This window comes from Lepidochelys olivacea, assembly GCF_965140295.1.
Source record: "Lepidochelys olivacea isolate rLepOli2 genome assembly, chromosome: 1".
Taxonomy (NCBI): Eukaryota; Metazoa; Chordata; order Testudines; family Cheloniidae; genus Lepidochelys; species Lepidochelys olivacea.
Window position 1 is genome coordinate 164,619,598 of NC_140411.1, and position 25,012 is coordinate 164,644,609.

At 38.8% G+C, this 25,012-nt stretch overlaps 1 protein-coding gene across 5 annotated transcripts in view; it reads right to left on the minus strand.

Moving 5' to 3' along the window:
* Nucleotides 1-282: 282 nt before the first annotated feature.
* Nucleotides 283-25,012, minus strand: part of DOP1B (DOP1 leucine zipper like protein B) — an 87,438-nt gene continuing 62,708 nt past the window's right edge. For all 5 annotated transcript variants that reach the window (XM_084611781.1, XM_084611780.1, XM_084611778.1 and 2 more), the window contains 15 exons: nt 24,513-24,647; nt 22,663-22,718; nt 21,671-21,775; nt 21,513-21,579; nt 18,906-19,050; nt 14,670-14,752; nt 12,367-12,476; nt 11,264-11,410; nt 10,767-10,828; nt 9,126-9,254; nt 8,590-8,726; nt 8,148-8,203; nt 7,549-7,707; nt 5,455-5,584; nt 283-2,625 (listed from right to left, as the gene is read on the minus strand). In XM_084611781.1, the coding sequence (XP_084467907.1) occupies nt 2,368-2,625; nt 5,455-5,584; nt 7,549-7,707; nt 8,148-8,203; nt 8,590-8,726; nt 9,126-9,254; nt 10,767-10,828; nt 11,264-11,410; nt 12,367-12,476; nt 14,670-14,752; nt 18,906-19,050; nt 21,513-21,579; nt 21,671-21,775; nt 22,663-22,718; nt 24,513-24,647 (1,779 nt within the window). In that variant the 3' untranslated portion in view covers nt 283-2,367. The remainder of the gene's footprint in view (nt 2,626-5,454; nt 5,585-7,548; nt 7,708-8,147; nt 8,204-8,589; nt 8,727-9,125; nt 9,255-10,766; nt 10,829-11,263; nt 11,411-12,366; nt 12,477-14,669; nt 14,753-18,905; nt 19,051-21,512; nt 21,580-21,670; nt 21,776-22,662; nt 22,719-24,512; nt 24,648-25,012) is intronic.

A 25,012-nucleotide genomic window follows, 5' to 3' on the forward strand; every position in this document is an offset into this window, starting at 1 on the left:
ACCACATAAGTAATGCTGGTACTGTCAGTGCAAAAGGAATCTGTTCAGGCAGCTGAATAGATCTACAACTGAACTGTGGACCTAGAATGAAAGATTTGGTGGTGAACCACCCCGGACAGCCCTCTTGACATAAGCACTTCATCTGGGTTAGGCAGGAGGAGAATCCCTCACTGAAAACAAAGGGTGCCTCTCGCCACAAAAATTAGTTTACAAATAAAACCATCAAAATACCCTGAGTGTAGCCTGATTTGCCGATTACACTGAATGAAAAAATTCTAGAAGTAACATACGTACTTAACTTTAATAAATGTTCTGCTTCAGTTTGATAGTGATTTATGATTGAGAAGAGATACTACATCTTTGTACCCGTGATTAGGCCAACAGCTTTCACAGATCTAATTTGTCAATAAGTTACATTCGGAAAGAAGTCTGATAATTCACATTCATAATGAGTAAACAATACTACCCTTAATTTTATTTTTACTAGTGACTTAATTGTACCAACGTTTACAAATTATTAAAGTTCAACATAGGACTATAAGTAAATAACTATTCTTTAGTCAATGGTATAGCACAATTACAGCAAAGCATGTTTTGTACGTTTCACCATTTTATTTTGTATCAAAACAGATGAAAAACCTAAGTTTATCTGGAGGCCAACAAGAATTGCAGAGTAGCCTCCCGTGTTTCTCTATAAATCTTGAAAAAAAAAAATCTGTCTGCACCGTCCAATGCCTTTACTGTTTACGGAGACTTTTTTAAATAGAAAAGTGTGATAGTGTGTTTGAAATCAAAAGTCTTGGCATGTCTAGCTTGGCATTGAGGGTTCCAATTACCACTAGTAGCAGTGGCCAACTGCTCAACAATATTGCACAAAAACAAGTCTTTAGAGATGACGGTACTAAAACAGAACAAGTAAAGATCTTCTCCCTGACAAACATGAAAAATGTAAAAAGCCCCCAAATAATTCAACCTACACAATTTATTATCTTATCTGTTGATCTTAATGATTTTATACTTCATTGGATTAATAGGCAGTTTGAAAATTCAGCAACATTTGCTTTCTCAATTAAAAAAACCCAAAAACTTGTAATCCTTCTTCTGCAGGTAACTGCCAGGATGCTCACCATGAGGCCACAATCAAACACATGGCATCCTAGGCAGTTAAGACATATAGCCTTACTGTGTGGAGGGAGAATAAGCCAGTCAATCCCTTTCCTCTAAATCCATCAGAAGTGCTTTGCCACCAGAATTCAGAGGTTGCTCCTGAGCCTTTCAGTCACAGCCCCATGAACTGTCTCCTCCTATCTTTTGTGCCACCTAAAGCAGCAAAGACATTTACCTGTACAAAGAGTCTTTAAAAACTGTAAAAGGTTTTGCTTTTGATCACCTATGAAAGAAGTCTCTACGAAGGACATAATGCACATACATTTCAAGATGTGTAAGTTTCTTATATACAATCGTTTACATTTTTACAGGACTACCTTACTTAAATTGCCATTCAAAAGCTGTAAAGTGATTTTAGACTCTGAAAGAACAATTCCTGAACAAAGTTTTCATTTTAGGAAAGTGACCATTTTTGAATTATGGGAATAATTTAATTCAGCGATATAAATTGCAATAAATGTTACTGAATAGGTCTGTCTTCTAAATTAAATAATCACTGATCTTACAGAATATATTACTATAATACAGATTTGAGATTACAAATGCAGTACATCTGCACATTACTTACATCATCTTAAAGCTGATAAAATACACCTGTTGGTAATTTAAATTTACTTCTGTAGAAGTTTAGTAGATAAATATGTTTGGGCAATTGTTAAAGAAAGAGCACCATAATCAAAATTTAAACAGCTTCTGGAAAATATTTATATATGCAAACTGACTGTACACGGACGTGCAATTTTTGGAAAGTTACATTAGTTTCTTTTTACCTTTAGAAGAAAGGTTCTCAGAGTCAGATTAAAATATCTTCCTAATTTGTTAGATAAATAGTAAATTTGTCGCTTTCCTTCATTAGTCAAAATATTTCTACTTTAATTTCAAAAAGTTTTCTTCAATCCTATTCATGTTTCTATTGTGAAGAAGACTATAATGATAGCTTATCACTGGTACTAAATTATGTTACCTTTCTTTTCCACAGAAGCTGAGCAAAAATCCTCACAGTTCAACACAAAGCAAGAAACAAGACACAGGGAGGTGTACTTTATACCAGTACAAAAAAAAGATGAACTGCAGTTTCAAAACTGGGAGTGTGTGGCAGAAAACACAAAATAAAAAATCAGAAACAAATCTCTTTAACAATGTGGTTGTAGCTTGGTTTCACAATTTATACCAACATAAATCAATTCTCCTGTAATTGCCTTAACTTTCCAGATTTTCCAAAAAGTCACATTCAACACTTTCTTCTAGTTGTTTCAAGATCCTTGTGCTGTTGCCAACAGGATATTCCACTGACAGAGATGCTGAACTCTGTGCATTTTGGGACCTGTTACTTTGTGCTTTGAAAGCACAGCTCAGGGTCCTGAAGAAGGGCATTAACTGTGTGATGCTGGATATAGAACGAAGGTTCAAAAGAGGATATTCACATTTCTCTGAAGTTCTCTCATTAGTGTTTGTTTCCTGCAAACAAGCATACAAACCAGAAGATTCACTGAGTATTATGCAGAAAGCTAGTTTATTCTTCTATGACATAACTTGGTTGAAATTTGCACTAGATACTATTTGTCAATCAACGTGAGATCTGCAGCCTGCTACACCAGGCATTTCTTGCATCACAAGAGGATTTGTACAGCTGTTGCCTTAAAATGGAGTTTTACTTTAAAAAGTGAGTTTCTATCAATGGTATGTGGTTCTATATTCTCTCTCCCCCACAAGTAATCCCTGTTGGTCACCTGCTTAGGAACGGTCAGTGAGTGCTGTTCTGTAGACATATTAGCAATAGATCTTGAAAAAGAACCAAAAGGACTGGGTAGCAGCTTTACATCTTTACTTCTTGGAAGGTGTTGCATACATACTGGAAGGCAGACATGGAGTAGTATGGGAGAAGGATGACAAGTGGAGAAGGATGACAAGTGGATAATGGAGGTTAGAATAATTAACTGTGTGTGAGATGCCCTGCCACAATAAGGTTCTGTGTATGTAATAAGATTCTGAAGTCCAATTCTACCCTATTTATTCCTCACAACTCTGACTTCAAGGGGGTTGCACAGGTGTAAATTAGGGAGCACTTAAAACTTTGATACTGACTCTGTTGATGCACACGCAGAAAGAAAATATAGCTCGTTCACTGAGCTGCACTGCTTGTACTGAAATAGCAGAATTAGTAAAAACACTGACAGGTTTCAGAGTAGCAGCCGTGTTAGTCTGTATCCGCAAAAAGCAAAGGAGGACTTGTGGCACCTTAGAGACTAACCAATTTATCTGAGCATAAGCTTTCGTGAGCTACTGCTCACTTCATCCGACAAAGTGAGCTGTAGCTCACGAAAGCTTATGCTCAGATAAATTGGTTAGTCTCTAAGGTGCCACAAGTCCTCCTTCTCTTAGTAAAACATTGTGACGCTAAGACAAGCACATATTCCTCTGAATAAACACAGGAAGCAGATCTGAAGTTAGAAGATGCATTTCTAAAAAAGTCACTTTTCTGAGTAGAGCCACACATTAAATTTTCTTTTGTGAACAACAGAGTTCTTTGAGTGCGCAAATGCACTTTTAAATCATACTTCCTAGCCACAATCTGCTTTGTCTTCCTTTATAACCCTCCCCATTTTGCGAGGCTATGTTGCAGTATCTAAAGTGATAAATTAGTTTAGTTTAAAATACACATATGATAACTGTGTATTTGAGGCTATATTCTAGTCTCATTTGAGATGGTCATTTTTTAATATATTTGAAAGATTTCCTGTATTAAAAGAATTCCAATTTTTCTTAAGTTATCAATTCACAGTGCAAGATATACATGGAGATCCCATCCTTCAATATCCAACCAGAAGACCTAAATAGCTGCAGTATCTATTATGCCCAGGAGTGAAATGAGCAGGGTTGCAGTAGTTTAGCAAGTTGGTACTTTCCCCTGGAATTCATTCCATACTCCAGAATTTCAGCTTCCATGAAAATATTAGCCCTTATGCTTGCAAAGCTAGATCAGCTTGCAAATGAGACTGGATGGAAAGTGATGGCAGTGTATGCGTGATTCTACAGACAACCAGAAACAATAGCCCTGAGAATCATGAACACCCCCATTCATCTTAATGGGATTTTTGATGCTGAAGCCTAAAAATTTAAAATACCAATATTCTTATCAACTACTTCATTTTTGATCAAAGCATGTAAGATCATAATATTGTTAGTAAATGTTAATCTTTTATTATTCTTTGGAATATTAAAATCATGATTCTTTGGCTAAACTTCCCAGAAACATTTCTGTATTAGCCAAAGAGCTGTCTAAACTCTCATGCTAAAGAGTGCTTTGTTTTAGACTAATGAATGTCTGTAAATCAATAGTAGCACTGTATTTAATTATCCGCTCTGCTTTTTACCCTGATCTTGCTAACCTAGTACAGATGCCCTGGAAGGACTTCTAATAATTAACAAAGGATGCTTATAAATGCGCACTGTAATCGAGAAGATATTAGTAATAGACAAGCTGCACAAGGAACATTTGTTATAACAGATGTGTTCTACAATCAATGTAACAGCAAGCCACTGAGTAACGTATTGATTAATGTCTAAATGATTAAGAGCTAATTATGGTTACAAATGGTCTCAGTAGTAATAAATTAGTTATAGATGTAATTTACTTTTTGATTAGGTAAGTTCAGAATATTCAAAATAACACATGAGAAAGGATATTTCAGCAGGGCTAGCCCTGGAAAAGAAAAATTTTGAAGGATTTTCTTTGATCTAAACCAGAATACAAGGGATGAATTTGGGGGACTGAGTTAGAAGTGAAATGAGCTGCCAAACTTCTCCAGTCACAGACTGATATGTATGTTTTCTTCATTTCTGTATAGTGTTGTATTAAGTAAGACAAATCAATCAGTACTTAAATAAAACTTCAACTGAGTTGTTATTTGACATCAAATCTTATTAAATCTGAACACGTAACACTATGAAGACATGCCAAATCTCCTGTGATTAGTTTCTCATTTTGGGGTCATGAATGGAGGGAGTTTCCAGTCTGACCCTGGTCAGAAGATATTACCTGCATAATTGGTAGATGTGTCTATAGTGAATCACCTGAAATAAATGGCTATCTGGAATCCTCCAGGTAAATGTAATATAATAGGAATATTGTCAAGATAGATCAATTTTAAAGCCAAAGAGCCTTTTAATATGGAAACTGAAATCTACCGCCCAGCTGACTTTTCTGAATGAATAAAAATGGTTCTTTAAAGTTATCAGATTTAATGTTAAATAGAAAATATGTATCTAATGAAGCATTATCTTTACCCCATATTTCATCTTTAACGAGTCCATGATTCTAATGATATGTGGTTTACATTCCTGGTGATTTTCCATTAGATGAGAGGTCATGGTACAAGCCTCTGTGTCCACTTCTGGAACAAAGGCCCATCTGTACCTGAAACAAATGAATTGTACAAGTCAGAAATCATTCATTGAGAGTCCCTTCCCTAGAAATAAATAAAAAATGCTGAAAATTACAACACTAAGCTTTCTTATCCCACTGTTTTAATAGCTGTGCTGACCATGCTCTGTTATAAGAGCTGTATTTTGTGGTCAGTCTGTTTAAGTATTGAAAGGATAGATAAGAGTGAAAATGAAACAGACCCTTGCTCTTTCCCAACAATTCTCTCAGTGTTGGAAACAGCAAAATCTTCTCCAAGTCTGATATCTAAATAGTTGTCAGATATCCAGCAGGTTATGTCCATATGGGACACTGTCGGATTAAAATATAATTATGCAAACCACTGTCAGATAATTGCAACGAATCTTGTACAAAGTGTAACGTATGGCCAGAAAGGGTTAAGCAGCTTGCAGGCTAACTAACCCAGAGCCAGCTGTAGAGACATGTTAGAAATGGTAATTAAGGCCATTCAGTGCTAGATAGGTTTGCATTTCAAAGTTCTAGCCTACATTGTTAAAAGTTCAAAATGATTTAATAATTTTATTAAGATGATGTTGAAGTAAAAAGAAAACGGTACAGAGTTTAAGCATAGAAGTTTCTGGTTATCAGGGAATAAGGTACAGATTATCAAGGGATACAAAATTTGGTTTAGGAACGGATACGTAAGGAATACGTAATCTGCAATCTCCCCGATTGGGGGTAAAAGTTTAACAGGTCAAAGTACAGACATTGAGATATGGGGGTATGTTGTTCATATAATGGCTACGTTCAGGTGTGGAGTATAATGAGTGGATACGATGATGAGGATGGATTTACCCTCATTTGGTGGGATTTAATGTTCGGTGAGACGAATTGTATGTTTACTTATAGATACTAGCCATGTAAACAAACAGTTTTTGTCTTTCACTATAGCTATTGATTCAGAGATCAAAAGGGAATATTAACATTTAGATGAATCTTGGGTGAAATAATGTCTCTTTGAAGTTTGTGATAGATTGCTTAATAGATAAATTATTTTATGTTAATCCATGTAGATAATTACCGGCAATGCTTAGGAAATAGACCTACTTCAAAGTCGCCCTGATTGCCCATTGTTTACCCAGGACTGTATGGTCAAGTGGATGCGAGCACACTGTGTAAAAGACCTTTGGGTCATGATCCTGTCATCTCAGATCTGCTTGAGGTTTCATGCAGGGAAGCCTACGCCATAAGGATTGAGATCCCAGTCCTAAGATGGAACACTCTGAATATAATATTGGACTTTAACCTATGAACTAAATTCTAAAAACGCTTAAGCCTACCATCTCTGCTATGAATCTGAACCTAAAGAACTGAACTCCTGCCTGTATGTATATTGATCTTTTAACCACACTCTCTCTCTCCTTTTTTAATAAATTTTAGTTTAGTTAATAAGAATTGGCTGTAAGCGTGTGCTTGGGTCTGATCTAGAATATTCATTAACCTGGGAGGTAATGTGTCCAATCCTTTGGAACTGGAAGAACTTTTTTATATGATGAATAAGATTTTCATTAATCCTCATCATATCTGACTTGGGTACCTGGATGGAGGCCTGAGGCTGGGTTACTTTAAGGGAACTGTGGTGTTGGCTTCTGGGCAACCAGTGAGGTAATAAAGAAGCTGTTTTGTGCTGGCCTGGTAACTCTAAGTATTGGAATATCCACCAGCTCAGGGGATTGTCTGCCCCATTCTTTGCACTTCACCCTAATTGAGTGACCTCAGCTGGCTCCCCTGGGAATCCAGTCACACCATACCTATATAAAAACTTGTGGATGAGGAAAAGATTGATGAGAGACACACACGTTTTATTAACTATGGAGGAGAAAATAAGAGTCTTAAGAGTACATTTACATATTTTTAAATGGTGCACAAATAGTATGTTACCTACAGTACTATATACTGTATAGCTATAAATTAAAAAAAGTAACTTGAGGACTTACATTTGAAATAACTGCATCTTGTCAGGTGGAAAAGAAAGTGCTGTGTCCAGGAACTTACAAGCTGATAAATACAAGGACAGTTCATTCTGTTGTATGTCTGAAAGTAAGGGGCCACTGCCATCAACTGAAGTTTTCTGTCTGCTTACTTTGCTGTTGCTCCTGTGTGATTAACCAGGAAGGAAAGCACTATTAAAAAAAACCCACTAAATATTTTCCATCTGCCAAAGGATTACAGTCATCTATAAGGGTTCATTTGTACTATCTATTTTATCTTCAGACATTTATTAAAAAAACAACTACATGGTAAAATAGTCAAAAACTGATTAATCTCTTCACCCATTTTTTCCTGTAAGTAGCCCATTTCTAAAACATAATTGCCACATCAGCTGTCCAATGACAACATTTACTGTATGTCAATGCCAGACTTCAATATGCAACATTGCTTGCAAGCTGCAAATGCTATTGTGATTTTCAGAAATTCCAGCCAGAAAGCAACCACAACTCCTCGTACAAGATTCTGAGCCTCGTACAAGATTCTGAGTTTCTTAGACATGTTTTGTTAATTTGTTTCTGTTTTTTGGGAGATAAACAGTTCTTACTTTGATGGTTCATCCTCCTCAGCTAAGTCTTCTTCCAGCTGTATAAACGTCTGAATCTTAACCAAAAATAAAAAAAATAAAAGGCACATTTTTTTTTGGAAAGTTGTAAACTGTTAAAGTGTATACACAACTCAATCATGGAAAAGACTGCTTCATAAGAGATTAGGAAACGCAGGATAAGTTTTATTTTAACTTTGTCATTTATAAAACACCGTCAGCCTATCACAAGAATTAGTTCTTTGAACAACAAAATTTATAAATGAAAAGTAAAATATATTTTCAAACCACAACAGTACCCCCAAATTATCTAATTGAAAATGAAGATGTAAAATCATAAACCAGTTGCACAAGATGGAGTGTGTTTGGAAGGAAGGGAAAGGTGGGTATGGAAAGCAAATGGAATATTTTCTACATTGGTAAACGTAAAGGCATTATTGCTTACCAATTCAGTCACCATGATTGGCCACAGTGAGGTTAGATGCTGAGGAGAAATTCTTAGCAACAGAACTCTGAAAAAGAGAAACATCTGGGCAGCAACTATAGAAGTCTGTCCAACACGGAGGTTCTCTGTCAGTCGTTCTGAAACACATTTTCAAAAAAAAAGTTATAATTTTTCCATGTACATAAAACTAGTTTTGGTAAATTAGAAATGCAGGGAAAAAAATGTCGTTTGCTTTGATTATGTCATCCAGTTTTGATTGGCCGTTTTTTTCACTCCATCAAAGAAATTGTCAGTTTTTCTAAACATTTTCTCAAAACACGACAATGATTTGGAGATAGATTAACTTTTGTTTGGGTTTTTTTTTGTCAAAAACTAACTATGTTAGAGATCAGAGATTTTAAAGGTTTCTTCCCCCCGCCCCCGAACCTAGTAAACATTCAGAGGTGGTAGGGAAATAGGTATTACAACAAAAATATGTAACCTATAAGAAGACTGTATCTATGGAAACAAGGCACATTTAAAACATATACTCTTACCTTGTATTAATGGAAGGTAAAGGTGATACTGATCGATTTCTCCACTAAAGACAGCAAAAGCCTGACGCTTTAACAACATTGCTTTTTGCTCAAAACTTGGAAACATTTTTAAAGAACTGCTCTGCATACCTACAAAAAAGACCATATGTACACAGTTTAAGAGATACATCTTTACTTCAAAAACACAAGTTATTTTTAGGGCTATCAAGCAATTAAAAAAATGAATCATGATTAATTGCGAGATTAAAAGAATTAATTGTGATTAATCACAGTTTTAATCGCACTGTTAAACAATATTAGAATACCATTTATTGAAATATTTTTAGGGGGGTTCTATATTTTCAAATATAGGGTCAAGGTAGGGGCTCTGGGCTTCAGCCCCCCTGAGGGCATGGGGTTTCAGCCCCTCTCAGGGTACAGGGTAGGGCTGCAGAGCTTCAGCTACTCTTGGGGCTCCAAACCCTCTGCACTTCCCCCCCCACCCCCAGAAGCTGCGGATTGAGGCTGCTTCAGCCCCCTCCCCTCCTGGCCACTGATGCTTCCTGCCCTACCCATAGGTATGCGATTAACGCACTAAAAATGCATTAATTTTGCTGTCAATTAATTGCAGGCGTTAACTGTAATTAATTGACAGCCCTAGCTATTTCTTAGGCCGTTAAAACCCATTGAAAGGGGGGACAATTGGCACAGTGTAGGACTGCATGTATGGGTGGGGAATTCTGGTTGCAAGAGAAGCACTTCAGCTGCTAGGAGGTTGCCCAGCAATTCCAACTCCCACCTCCACCCCTGTGTGCCCATCTCTCCTCTACTTTGAGTTCTTATACGTATGATTTTGGATCTCTCAGAAAGAGCTCTGTGACACTGAAATACCTGCCACGGATTTAAAATCGATGGGTCCAAAATAAATTAAGGGTTTCTTTTTAAAAGAGTTTGTATCTTCGTTTTTTTTTTAAAAATTTAAAATGGCTTAAGGGGTATATGGAGGACAGAGACCAAAGTATCCTCCCCTCAACTCTCATGTGTGTTTTAGGGGTCTTCTCTTGTCCTCCCTTAGGCCTTGAGAGTTGGAGACTTCCCATAATTTGGTCGAGCCTGGTGAATGATGTTTTAGAGTGTGAGGGGTCAAAAGAATGCCAAAGCCTTCTGCTCTTATGATGGTGCTCCCCCCTGCATGGAACTCTTTTCTATCCTACAGACAGACGCATGCAAAAATACGATAGCAGGAATCCCTTATCTGAGCTATATGCAGGAGGTGCTACAGTAGGGGGTTTAAACTCCCCAGCAAGATAAGCATCGGTAAGTGACGTGTACAAGTGGCAATAATTCTGATGAAGTCTGTTTGCAGAAATCCAAGTTTATCATACATTTATCACCATTTCTGAAAAGAGAAATTTTAGAATATCTTCCTGAACATGGCTATTACTCTCTACCATTTTGAGCATGTTAATAGAGAAGGATTTCCATGAGTAAATTATTTAACTATAGCTAATCAAGGTTGGTAACATTATGAGCTGTGAAAATGCACTGAAGATAACATATTACCTCCTTAATCTAATGTAAGACAAAATATACGTTTGAGAGCTCACCAGAATATAAAATCCAAATTATTGTAGCAATAAATTACCAGCAACGAATACTTACTCATGAAATCTTTAAACATAGTTTTCTCATGTGTTAGAAGATGATCTATAATGGACCTCCAACTGAATAAAATATACAAAGAATTAAAGATAAACACAACTTGTCAGTGTAGACACACCATCATACAAAAGAGACCCTAGGATAACATTTCATACAAAAGAAGCACATTTTACCATTTCATTTTTGATTTGTGTTTGAAATGCCAGACATGGTTATTTTATGCTCTTGAACCCGATTATGTGAGGATCCCAAAGTTAACGTGGAGAATATGCATTTACACGATGTGAAGAGAAGTTATCCTGCCTCTACACACTGCTGAAAACCTAATCTTTTTATAAAACAATTTGCTAGGACTAGAAATTTGGCACTTATTTCAGTGTTAATATATTCTGTCGGGAAGTTCAAGATAAAGCTTCTTTTCAATAATAGTAGGCTTCCCCTTAATATTTTTGGAAATTTCCAACTGAATTACAGATGACCACAATTCCATTTCTTACTGAATGCATGAAGTGTCCATTTGGAAGAAAGCGGGGTCCACAAATAACTCCAGAACTTCTTTTTTCCAGGCTCGTTTAGTGTAGGCATATCCACTTAGGGAGCTGAGCAACCGAGCACCAGCACGGAAGCTAGGGGTGTTGTAGGCACTGCAAATAAACTTCAAATATTAATATTCATGACAGACATGCCCACCAAATGAGTGCCTTTCTCCCCAGAACTCCAAGCCTAGTCCTGACAGTAATAATTTACTCCAAATTCTGTTTGCTAGATATAGAAGAGGGTTTATTTTCCCTGAGGACTGAGGAAATGAATGTCTCTTCAATTATACAGATGAATTGGAATTAACCATTACATGGCAAAATGCTATCTCAGCTCTTTTCAGATGGCCTGCCATCTTCTGCAAAATTTAAGATTACTGAAGTTTCTAGTCCTTACTCTAAACTGAAGGACAGAGTTTACAGACTTAAACAATAGCATTAGTACCCCACTACTGCCCTGGTTACAACAGAGTCACTGTGACAGTTGCGCAGGGCACTTAGGCCATGCCTACAGATTCTACTCAGAGAAGGGGTTTGGTATTATTAGCAGTTAGAAAAGATCTAATCATTAGGAAAGTGCACGCCTAAACAAAACAGAAGGTGTGTGCCATCCTGCTATTGGCTGATGACCAACAACTAAACTACAGAAGGGATTCCTGCATGGGCAAGGGCATAGATCCACTATGCAAAGTTGCAAAAATTGTTATGAACGTTTACCTGATCGCCTGTGTTTTGTGATAATCATGATTAAACTGTGTTATACTTTATGTTAAAAAAGTTACCTTTATTTATTCAGAGTCCTAAAAATGCTAAAAAGGGCACACACCTTATTTATATACTGCAAGTACCCTTCACATATGTTAAAGATACATCCTTAATTTAAGGCAACCCACATCAAATCCGCTTTCACCCCAAACAAGTCCCCACCCATTATAGTTTCCCTTATGCCCCCATCTCATAAATGCATGGGAAATAAAGTTGAGCCTTACAACATGCCTTGAAGATCAGATTAACATTTAGCATGATTTAAAGAAAATATAAATATGTACAGCAAGCGCTATTACCTGTGATTGCGTAGATATGGAAATACATAATACAGCAGGCGTGAAATTAATGGCACAGCTTTCTCTTTTTCATCACTACGGTAAACCATGTCCAGGAGAGAAGCAAGAACCTTCAGAAAACCCAAATCCCACATGTGACCAAATGCACCCCTGTATTCACATCCTACACACCCTTACAATAATTTTGTACAAAATATGCCTTGTGAGGTATTATTTAAAAACTAATAATTATATGGTCAGTAACATCAGGGTGAAATGAATGTACTAACATTATATATAAAGTTATGAATGTAAGATGAAATCATGACTGAAGTGTGTTTATCAGACAAGTCTGGGGAGTGAGTAAACCTGTTTCTCAAAGACACAGGAAAAGCTGACACCTCTAGACAGGTGTAACCAAAGCTCCTGGGCAATCACCTATCAAGTGGGTACTCATGGGCAAGGAAGGGGGCAGGAACAAACAGATTTGCGTCTTAGCAAACAACAGTATGTCTCTTTCACCACCAGACTCCTGGTCTTTGTCCACACAGCCTGAAGGAACGTTATCTGGGTATAACTCTCAGGAAAATGCATTTCAAAGGGTGACTGGACTACAAAAGTGAGGGGGCAAAAACACCCCAAGTTCTCTTGCTATCCACCTGTCTTTCTTTCACCTAAGATGACAAAAGAAACAGTCTTTGGACTTTGGGGCCGGATCCTCAACTGGGAACTTGGTCAGCAATGTTACTGGGAGCACGTGGTAAGAATTTTATCTTGAACCAAGTCTAGTCTGCTAAGTTTTAAGACTAGGAAGAGTTATCTTTATTTCTGTTTAACTATTTCTGACTTTAATGCATTATACTTGTACTCACTTAAAACCTCTCTCTTTGTAGGTAAATAAACTTGTTTTATTCTTTAATTAAAACTAATCCAGGATTGTTGATTGTGCAGGTAACTCCATTTAGGGTAGCAGACTGTTACATATTAATTCCCTTCAAGGGACAATGGACCTAATATATATGCACTACCAGCAGTGGGCTCTGCAGAACACAATTTTTTGTGGAAAATACAGGACTGGAAGTGTGGTTGGGTCATCCTGCAAGTGGTAACCAAGGCTTGTGGAAGCCAGAGTGTGACTGATGTGTGGCTGACAGGCTGCGGCGAGACACAGATACTCCGGGTGTTGTCTGCATGTTGCAAGGCTGTTTGTGAGTAGCCCAGGTGGGAGCTATAGCAGCAAAAGCATTGTGAGGCACCCAAGTTTGCGGAGAAGGGATGACAGCACCTCACTGGTCTGGATTGTATCCTGGAATGTCCTATCATATTAAGCTGCAATAGAGACTTTTGGAGAGGGAGGAAGGTTAAACTTCAGAAAAAGTCAAAAAGGAAAACGGTCTCACCTTCACTATCATACCCCAGAATAAACCCCACACCTTAGTTTAGCTGTATCAATTGTTAACCACTATATAAAGAAGAATGGCAAGCATCTATCTTGTTAGCTCATATGCCTGACTCCCATAAAGCTTTACGAAGTAATGCTATGGGACGGTTGTCATATAGGCCTAGGACTCCCAGCTCTGTTCAGGGAACTAAAAGGTAAACCTAACTTTGAGCGTATTAAAAGTACATAAGGTGTGCTCTAAAAGCAATGGAAATGTATCTATTTTTACAGCTGCAGAAGGCACTTTTAACTGCATATGTGCTAGCAAATGCAGCAAATATGCTTGGTTTCAGTGCTTGAATAACAGGTTATGAAACTGTAACCAAGACCAAGAGAAAAGGATAAATGGGTAAACAAACATAACTGGAGGAAATGAATTCAGTACTAAGCATGAACCTTTGCATACATTATCGTGAAAAATAATGGAAAATTACTCATAAGTGAGCTCTGTATTGAGTATAGAACAGAACATATAGGGGACATGAATCATCTTGCTTGTGTACAGGAAATGTTACCTTACTGTCAAATTTGTGGTTATGATTAGATAATGTATGTATGTAACGAACTGCAAAGGGCAAAGTGAAGTAACTGTTTAGAAAGTGTTACATAGGAAACCATAAACTGTATAAGTACATAAACAGCCAGGGTATAAAAACCCCACTGAATTGCAACAAACTGGGACCAAATCTGCAAAGCTGTCCCCAGGAAGGGTAAAGTATCAATCTTTGCTTGTGTTCTGTATAGTCCTGATTAATCTTAGATGTAGTCTTTGATTAATAAATTGATTGAGCTTGATTTGAGTCTTGTTGATCAGTGATACAAATCTAATTCCTCTTACAATTTTGTCCTACTTAAGGAGATGTGTAGGAACTTTATATCTTACTTCTGCAAGGAGAGAGAGAGCTTGAACACTGTATATTGAGGGAGCAGAGGCGGACACCATTGAAGATGGTATGAGTGAAGCATCTGAAAAAGACAAAAATGTTTGATTTGCATTTTGAAGCAGAACTTATTGTGGCAAACCTATAAGTTTCAGGATTTGTTTGGTTTCCATCTGGGTTATACCTTGCATAGTGAGTTGCAGTGAAGTATTGCTGGGAACCCTGCCAGCTCCTTATATACATGCCCACCCTTGATCTTACAGGGATTATACATTATATCATTTTAAACTTCCTTAAAGCCATAAACATAGGCCAGTTTCCAATAAACAGGTGTTAACAGAGCTAGCATGTCTGTGGATACAAGCTTCTATCCTCAGATCTTTAAGTTACAGGATTTGAAAAAGAAGAGTAAATGATTATTGGAGACAGCCAATGCACTACTGGTCACATTACACATGTGCATTATACAAGTATTGATGATTTGAAAATTCTGCAGCCTCTATCTGAATGCTTTACATTTAGCAAAGACCTTAGGAAAAATGAAAAATTTACTAGAAAACACTTATTCAGCAACGTTCCTTAGTCAAAACGGGGCATATTTTTCACAGATGATTTGAATGGATTTATGAATCAAGGGTATAAAAGGCAACATGTACCGACCTGTATCTCTCCATTTCCTACCCTACTGCGAATCAGGTGAAGGTCCAAGCACAAGGAAAGGAGGGCAGACTGTGGACTACCCACAGGGACCACACATCTCAAAGAACTTCAGTGATTATAAGGTAAGTAATGCTCCTTTCTTCAAGTGCTGGTCCCTATGGGTATTCACAGTGGGTGATTCCAAAGCAATGCTCATCAAGGCGGAGGATGCAAGAAGTGTTCTGCACCACAGATTGTGAGATCACTGAACCAAAAGAAGTTTCCTTGAAAGAAGCTTGAACCAGGGCATAATGCCTAGTAAAAGGGGAAAAAAAGAAGAAGTGAATGCCTAATCTGCTGCTCTACAAATCACCGAGAGGGGAATTCCAGAAAGGAAGCCACCAAGGTAGCCTGAGCTCCAGGTGAGCGAGCCGTGACAGTCTGAAGGAGGGATGCAGCCTGAAATCCATTTATAGAGCCTTTGGGAAGACTGCTTCTTCCTTCATACCTCTTGGCAACGGAGATGAATTCAGATTCAATCCAATAATTATATAGCATGTGTGGGGGTTAAAAGGGACTTTTCTGGATTTTACTTGAAGTCCCAAAGAGTGAAAGTGGTGACTGCAGCCTGCACTTCCTGATAGGACCATCCCATGAGCAGCCAATGCTCTAGGTAGGAACCTACTGGGGTATCTTGTTGATGCAGGTATGCTGCCACCATGACAGTACCTTTGTGAAAACTCTCGGTGTTGCAGAGTAGCACTTTGTATTGGAAATGTTCTAGAGGCCCACCACAAAGTGCAGGGTGTATGTCTATATGAAAACAGGCATCCTTCAAAACAGAGGGCCGCAAACCACTTGCCTTTGTTCAGGGAAGGGATTATGGAGACCAAGGTGAACTGAATCTTGAACATCATATGATGACATTTAACTGTCTGAGGTCCAGGATGGGTGGGGTTGGGAGGGGGATGAGAAAGTATCTGAAGTAAAAGCACTTCCCCCTATGTTAAGAGGGTATGGGATCTATTACCCTTACCTGGATTAAGAAGTTCACCCCCTGTATGAGAATCCTCTCATGAGAGAAGTCCCTGAAGAGAGACAGGGAGAGGGGTTTTGGAGAAGGGGCAGAAAGGAATTCTATCATGTAGCCAGTTGAGCTTATGGCCAAGACCCATTTGTCCAGTGTGATATGCTCATGCATCAGGAGGAAATGGGCCAGGCAGCCACTGAAATAGGTGGGATGAACTGGCTATGCGGACACTGGCTGGTGGTGCTCGAGCATCCCATCAAAATGCCTTCTTGGTATGCAGGTTAGTCTGAAGAGGGGGTGGCAGTAGTGTGGCATGTCTGCTTTGCTGTATCCTCTGGCACTTCTGAGGGGGCTCATAGGCCCTTTGATGACAGAAAGGCTGAAGGGCAGGGTGATACCCTATGAAGAGGGGGCTTAGAATATTTCCTGTGGAGTGCCAGGAGCGAAGGGTTATGTGAGAGTGAAGTGACTTGTCTGTTTTCTTGCTAAGCAGGTTGTTACCCGAATCACCGTGGGGAAACCCAAGGATTGCAACCAAGAAGCCTGGCTCATAACTACCAAGGTTACCATGGAACGGGAAGCCACATCCTCTGCATCGAGTGATGCTTGAATGGACAATCTGGCAACCAGTTGCCCTTTGTCCAGGATGGCCTGGAATTGGGGCCTATGTTCCTGTAGTATCTTATTAGCAAATTACGACAGTATATTGTAATTAATAACGTCATATTTGGACATTAATTCCTGGTAATTTGCTATTTGCAGTTTGAGTTCAAATGCTCTGTGTAAATCAAATGCTCTGTATAAATCAATCCTGTTTTGTGTGTGAATGAGGAATGTGTGTGTTAGAAGATAAGTGTGAAGGCCATCACTGGACCAGATGGTCTAGGGAGGAATCGAGGACAGACGTAAGGGCGCCAGGAGATTGCAACACATCCCTATTGAAATGTCAGAGGAGGACAGATTGACCACTCTAAAGATGAGACAGGCATCTACCAAAAGGGACAAGATAGCTGTGATCAAAACCAGCATGGGATAACTCCCTGAGAGACTTAATGAAAGAACAAGATAAAGAATGAGAAAGACAATTTAAGAAAACAAGCACTCAAACGACAATTGAGTACAGCATGATGGTGCAAAACCCATTGGTCCCAAAGAAGGAAAATCACTATATAAATGGGGGGCCTTACCATGAAACTTTGGGTTCATCCTGCCAAGACTTCCCCAGAGCATCGTGTTGTGACTGACGGAACCCAGCTCCTCCCTACCCATGATCAACCTAGCTGGCCACTAGATTGATCCAGACTCTAGACTGGTAACTATAACATCAACTGGTGCGATTGTGTGTGAGTGAGTGTGTGAGTGAGAGAGAGATCGAATGCATATGCTAATTGTTGTATTTCCACTAAATGCGGCATATTGCCTTCTCCTCTGAAAAAGATCCTGTGTGCTTCTTATAAGCATAACACCTGCCTGTCCAGTTGGAGCCAGCCAACATGGGATTGAGCATCCTGGGGCTAGCTCTGTTGTAAGTATCTGATCAATACATATAACTACATGTTATTGTATAAATGTGATAACTGCTTAGGCATTCAAGACCCATTTGGAACAGCTATATAAATATCATTTGACCTCTGGATTTAATAAAGGAATTTATGCTTAAATTGTGTTGTGGTGGTATACTGTAACAAACAAACTCACTCGCTCTACCAACTTGCTGGAGGATTCCGATCTAGAGGGCACCAGTGCCAGAGAGGCACTACACAGAGGTTCAAGTCAGTGAGATGGGGAGCGGGAGAGCCCAGGACCATATTGGGGCCCCATGACAGCTTCATTACATGCTTATGGAGCCTAAACTCCAGCGACTGTCTGATAGAAGGGAGAAAGGAATGGTGGATGTCACATTTTGAGGGAACAGGGGATTCCCCAAGGTAAGTACCAGCTCTCGTGGGAGTTGTTAACTGGGAAGACCCAGGAACAGGCAGACAAGACCTGAAGCCTGGAATCTTGGGCATACTGCGTGCCCTGAACAATAGGGAACAAGGGGGGACCCCTTGAACCCCTGAACTAGCTAACTAAATTAACTAACAGCTAACTAGCTAAAGATAAAACTGTTTACACACTATTTACAAAGTTCAAGTGGGAGTGCTACAAAGGCTACTGACACAGAAAGGTTCTGTTCCAGACCATGAAGAGCAAAAAGGAACTGGAAAGGCGGTGGCTCTGTGACACCCTTTATGCCTTTGGTTCGGAGTATGAGGAGGAGTAGGGTGCCGGCACGGACCAATGAACACTACTATGGAAGAGTTTTCCAGTCTCAAGTGGGCGTGCAACCACAGTGAGTACCCATAGGGACCAGCATTTGAAGAAGAATGTAGAATTTCCTGGATTTCTAAAGTTTAGCTTTCATTTAAGAAAAAACTAAAACTGTATAGTTCTTTAAAAAGGAATTTGCCAGAAATATTACAGTTATACCCTATTAATCTCTACACCAAATAGCTCATTTGTGAATGGTAGAGAAAAGTGGCAAGAAGGTCAGAAGTGACACTGGATCCTTAAGAAAGAACCTTACCATACAAGTCATCTTCAGCACTGGATTCAACTAAAGAGATCTGAGGCTGGGCTTTCACCTCCAGGTTCCTGCTCAGCCAGCTAGTCTGTTCCAGGGAGGAACCAGCAACATTCCCCACAGCTTCCAAGATTTTTTGGGTCACCTCCTGAAAAGTAATCAATGCAACACTGTATCAGATGAAAGCTATTGCGACCTGGCCAGACAAGGAAGCTTTTGTTTTATTTGGAAACTGGCAGTGTTTTGTACCTGGTACCATATCTATAAGTATATGGAGGTGAGTAACAACAAACAGAGCAGAGAAACATTTATCAGCACTCTGCAGGTAGTAAAGTGTCACTCATTTCATTTGGTAATAGGCATGAACAATGAAAAAGAATGAAAAGCTTTGGATTAGAGTAGATTCACGTACAGGTCTTAATCTTACCTTTCCATGTAAAGGTCATTATGCACATGTGTATGCACGTATGCTCATATCTGGGCTAAACATTAATATACAAGAAAATTCATCTATGATAGCAAAAAATATGTCACACTATAATTAATCTACTCTTGATGACTATCCTTATAATCATAACGGGAAGGGGGAATTTTTCCCTTTTGACAAACATGCTCTTCAACTGTGGTATAAAAGTTAAGCACTGGCAAGAGAATAGCAGAATCAAAGATTAAAAAATGGAGAAACAAGCAACCCATTTCAGTTTTTCACTTCCTGTGTAGATTGGCATACACTGAGCACACACCAGAACAAGTCTGTTTAGAATGTCTTCATTCTTTCCACTTCCTCATTTGCCTTCTGGGCATTTTAAATTGTAATAATTTACATCAGCAGTTTAGTAGAATCTGTGTCACAGAAGCCATGGGTCTTGTTGCAGACTCTGTTGTATTTTCAGTTTGATTGGGACACCTATTGTTACCATTACGCCCCCTGACAAGTTTCTTTTTTCTAGCTTGAGCCAGGCTAGATGATTAGTTTATTCTTTATGGATCTTATCTCCCACTGCTTCTCTGGCCATCAGGATAAGAGTGCACAACCGGAGCATCCAATAGGAATACAATAGTACTGTTGTTAATGAGATAATCAGGGTCCACACACCCCATTGGTGAGCAGGAGGGTTGAACCCCAAAGAATCCCAAAATGTCTCACACAACATTTTCCCTCATATACTTTTTTAGGTCACAAATTTGAAACATATTTGGGATTCATTCTTACGATAACTGATAAATTCAAAGGTTTCAACTCACTGCGTATTTCCCTAATTGTTCACAGTATGGACTCTTACCTGATTCTCCAGATTTCCAGTCTTTTACCTGCCAAGTTACTATATTTTAAAGGAAGAGTTTTTGTCCCCTGAGGTTTCTTAACTTTGTCCCCTTGGAGGGCCACAGAATTTATCTGATCAAGATATTTTTCAGTTCTAGTGGAGCAGTCATCCAGTGGGTTCAAATGAAGATTGCAAAGTTTTCATTATACTGCATTAATAAGCAGTCCTCTCTCAAAGACTTGTACATTCTGAATTTATTCTTCAGATTTTCAAAAAAAATTGTACCAGTACCCTCTATTGTTCTTTAGGCTCTGAACTGTATGGTCTGAAAACCTGTCTGCTTTTTTCCTTTCCCTTCAGCTACAGGGCTTCCATGTGTTATTAAATTAGATGGGGTGTTGGTTACTTTTAATTGAGTGATTTAACAGTGTCGTTTTATTTTTTGGGAATTCATCTGGCCATATTTAAGTCTTCCCATTGTAGGGTTGGGCCAAACCCTACTTCCAGACTCATGTTTGAGCAACGGAGTTATTCACTGTAGGATGGAGACTCTGGTTCGGAAACTTCAGGTTTCCCTTCCAAGGTTGCCAGAGAAATCAGATCACTCCTTGGTAATGCTGTAAGAAGCTAGGCATTCGCTACACAATTATCTTGCTGGCCAGTTTATGGAGTAGAAGTGGAGGAAGTCACTCACATCTCTACCATATCTGCTGGGGAGCACAAGCACCACAATCACAGCTATTAGAAGATTCACTTTTCAACACTTCATCTTAAATTCAGAGCCAAAGATGATCGTGACAAGTCTGTGGTGCTTGAGCTAGCTTGGCAAAAGCAGAAACAGTTGGAGAAAAGAATCCATCTCTAATCCTCATCTCATTTCCATAATAGGTGAATGGATAAACAGTTGTTGAGATTGCCAAAGCCAACTAGGGGACATAGCTATACAGCTCCCATTGACTTCAATGGGAATAGTGCACCTAATTCTCCTAGTTGGTTTTGAAAATTTCAATGATAATGCAAATGAAGGGATCTGATGACATCATATTTGTGTTATGAATTTAAATCTAGAGGATGACATCACAAAAGACACCCAATCTGAATACAGCACTGGCCAATCAGTATCCTGAGCCATGTTAGAACTTTATCAAAAATATACAATATTGTTTTGTTAGCTAGAAGATTATGTTTTATGAATTCTCACACATTTACTTACTGGCTTGCACCATACCTAAACTTTCTCAGAGTATGTGGATATTCAGACATGGAGTTTGGTTTGGGCTAATCTCTGTTTATAATGAAGAGTGCAGTGCCAGATCTGTGAACTAAAAGTGTGCATATACAGTACCTGCAGGTCTTTTTGGTCTTTTTTATTTTCCAGGTTAGGAGTTCTGGTCACACAGTCATTCAGAGTACTGTAGGAAAAATAATTCATCCCAAATTAGTAATATGGACAGTACTACTCAATCTATCAAATCAAACCAAACCACCTTGTTTGTGCTATACCTCAGAAGCAGGAAATATCCAGGTGGAGCCAAGTTCAGTTGCACAGATTCCTTCAGCACTCCTAACAATGACTGAAAGTTCTCCTGCAGGGCTGAGACAGGAAGTCTGCCAAAAACAACATGCAAGTCTGATGTCAAACAATACACCAGCCACAGATGCAGATACTGCTGGCTCTGGGAGCTTCCCACCAACTTTAGTCTTCTAGTTCTCCCCAAGTCTAATTAACTACTATCCACAGTATTTGTCTAAGTACCATACCATCCTGTCAATACACGATGACACTTATATTACATCAACACACTACTGTGATTGGATATCAAAGTCAAAACAGTACGCGAAATTAACTCAGGTTGTCCTGCAAACAAAAGCTAGGCTTGGAGCATATGGAATATGCCAGTGCTATGAAAGAGGAGGGTCTCCAGGAATGATATAATGAGGAGAAGGCTTTGCAGACAAATATCCTAAGGTATTCCATGCATACACAGCAATGTATGCTAAGAAGAGTTTTGATCACCCCCATGCTGTCTAATATGATGAATGCAGAGTATAAATTGGAAACACAAGGAGCCCTCCCTAAGAAAGCCTGGAAGGGAGATTAAGGAGAAGTATCCTTCATACACTCTTCCAGCAGCTGGGAACAGTGTCAGAGCTGGAGAAAGGTAATACAAACATTTCAGCATAATGTCCTGACAACCGTTTGAGAAGGTTACAGCATGCTGTTGTGTCAGTACACAACGACACTGTCACAATGACACAAACACCAATACATCAATGCAATCACAGAACACCACACCACACAGTAATCGTATGTCTGTCATTTGACAATGTAGTGGTTGTCCAGTTCTGCTTCAGTAAGCACTGATGATGTAGAGGTTTCCTGTGGCAAGCAGATATGAAAGTCAAAGTAAAGCTAAAGTAATAATGCTAGCTGTTAGTTGCTGGAATAGCATTTGTAGCTAAATGCAAATCACTTTATGTAACAACCTACTTACCTTTGAATGAAAGCGTAGCTGAATCTCAGCACTGGGATATCCACTAGAGAAGATTTCTGAAAATAAAACAAGGAATTATGTTCTTGCTTTATAACAAAATGAAATTTAAGCTGTTAGAGGACTCAATGTTTAATGGGAGACTTGTTTTTTTTTCCCCCTGAGAGCAATCTGTCTCCCAGTCTTAGACTGATAGGCTGTGCCTTGTCTGTGTAGATATAGTAGGTAGTTCAGAACTTTTGCTAGGGAAGTCTGGAATAAAACAAGACACATCCTTTCTGTCCACCAGATACGTTCTTCCAAAGCTCTAGAAATACTTATAAATGTACCTCTCTGCATGGTAACAAGGCAGGCTTTGTTAAACAGCAGAATCACCACAGAAGCAACCTCACTAACTAGAATCATTGGAAGTCATTGTTATGCCAAACTGCTATCATGAACCTGGGAAGTGAAGTTTTGTAAAAAGCTCTGAAACCTACATTTCCTGGATAACCAGACCAGATGACAAAGGTCTCTTAAGTTCCACTTACAATTTTAACAGTCTTATTTAATAAAAAGGAAGGCCCTCAAAAAGTTTTACTAATGAAATTACTACATAACGAGTTTTAAAACACTCACTAGGATTAGATTTTGTTTAAAGCTTGTTTTCTGTTTGATAGGCAGGATGATTGTACCAATGTTAAGTATCCATTTCTGTTATGCTGAATTACAGACATATACACACAACTGTACCTTAATACACACATATTTACAGTTTCTAGGTGTTTATTTTATGCAAGTTACTCAATTTGAAGGGAAACATTGGCTCATCATAAAAACCTGAGGAATTTTGGTGTCTGCTTTGTAAATGCTGTTTCTAATGCTTGCTCCAATGTTTCAATGGCTCAAGAGTACTGGGACATAGGTTAGGCCCCAAATTAGAGAGGATTGACCAAACCTAATATGAAGAGAAATATTTTCATGTTTGTTAAGATTTCAATGAAAAGTTAGATTTTATTTAGATTTAAACATTCTCCAGAAGTGTTTGGAGCCTAGATAGATCAGCATTGTAGTCCATGAGAACCAGAAAGTGAAGCTACTAACCAAAATACTTAGTTCTTATATAGCTCTTTTCTTTCTCAAAGTGCTTGGCAAATGTCTGATAATCTTGAAGGGAAACTTAATATTTAAATTATCCAAGCAGAGTGAAATGCAAGAAATACAATAGGATAAAATGGAAAAAAATAAGTTAGATACTTAGAGTTATTTCATTTTTCATAATCTGAACTATGAATTTAAAATAGATGGAGCCAGATCCCTGTGAGTTGCCCGTCTGTACCCCAGGATGGAGTGGGGTCAAGGTGTTTTTTACACTGGAAAGGCCTTAGTGCAGCATCAGGACTGCTGTAAGTTGCAATGACAGGAAACAATCCCCCCACCCCCAGGCTGTTACAGCAGCTAGTGATCAGACAAACAGAATGGGTCTCTGCCCATGCCCCCTTTGCTGAAAGCAAGGGGGCTAGAACCACTATACTCGCCTTATGAAATCTGGAGATTCCTCTATGCTGGGAGAATGCACAAGAAGTCTGTTACGCTGGCTTTACCTCAGCTTTGTGCTGCCAAAGTAACACAAAAACAACTAACGACTACTCTTGTAAAATGAAAATCAGAAACTGTATACACATTGAGTACACCTTTAATCAGGTACAGAATATGATGAGGAAACAAATTCTAATAATAATTACCAGTAACAAAAAAAGAATAATGAATGTTGAAAACCTCTTTCCCATCTAATAAGGTTAGCAGAGATGTTTTTCAGGGACACCTTGGAAGAATGAAGACCTAGTAAAGCTGAGTATTATTTTAGCAGTTACCTCTTCGCCTTTGATTTGGGATGGTTTCTTGACAACTTCTTTTACCAGCTGTAATATAGTGTCAGTCTTCAGAGTGTTAAGTGCACACACTAAATCCACAAGAATAAGCTGAGATGCACTTGCCACTGGAAGAATCTAAATGACACAAACATAATTAAGTTCAATGTACCAGGGAACGATGGAGGAAAACAGCATTTCACACTACTAACCACATGCAAACATGCATATGAAACTCAAATAGGTGATTTAGGAACTACGCAACAAGTTATCATAAAAGGACCCCCAAGGGGATCAGAGTTTGGGTCTCATTCTCTCTCTCTTTCTGACCTGCCCTGGTAGGCTGGGTGCATAATGAGACAATGCATTCCGACTAAGGCAGATTAGGAAGAGGGCTTGTACTTAGTAACCATGTTTGGCTCCAGAGGGAGCTACCTCTAACTTTCCTCCTCTGGAAAGGTTTCTAACCTGGAGCCTTGGACAGCAATGGAGGAAAACTGGAG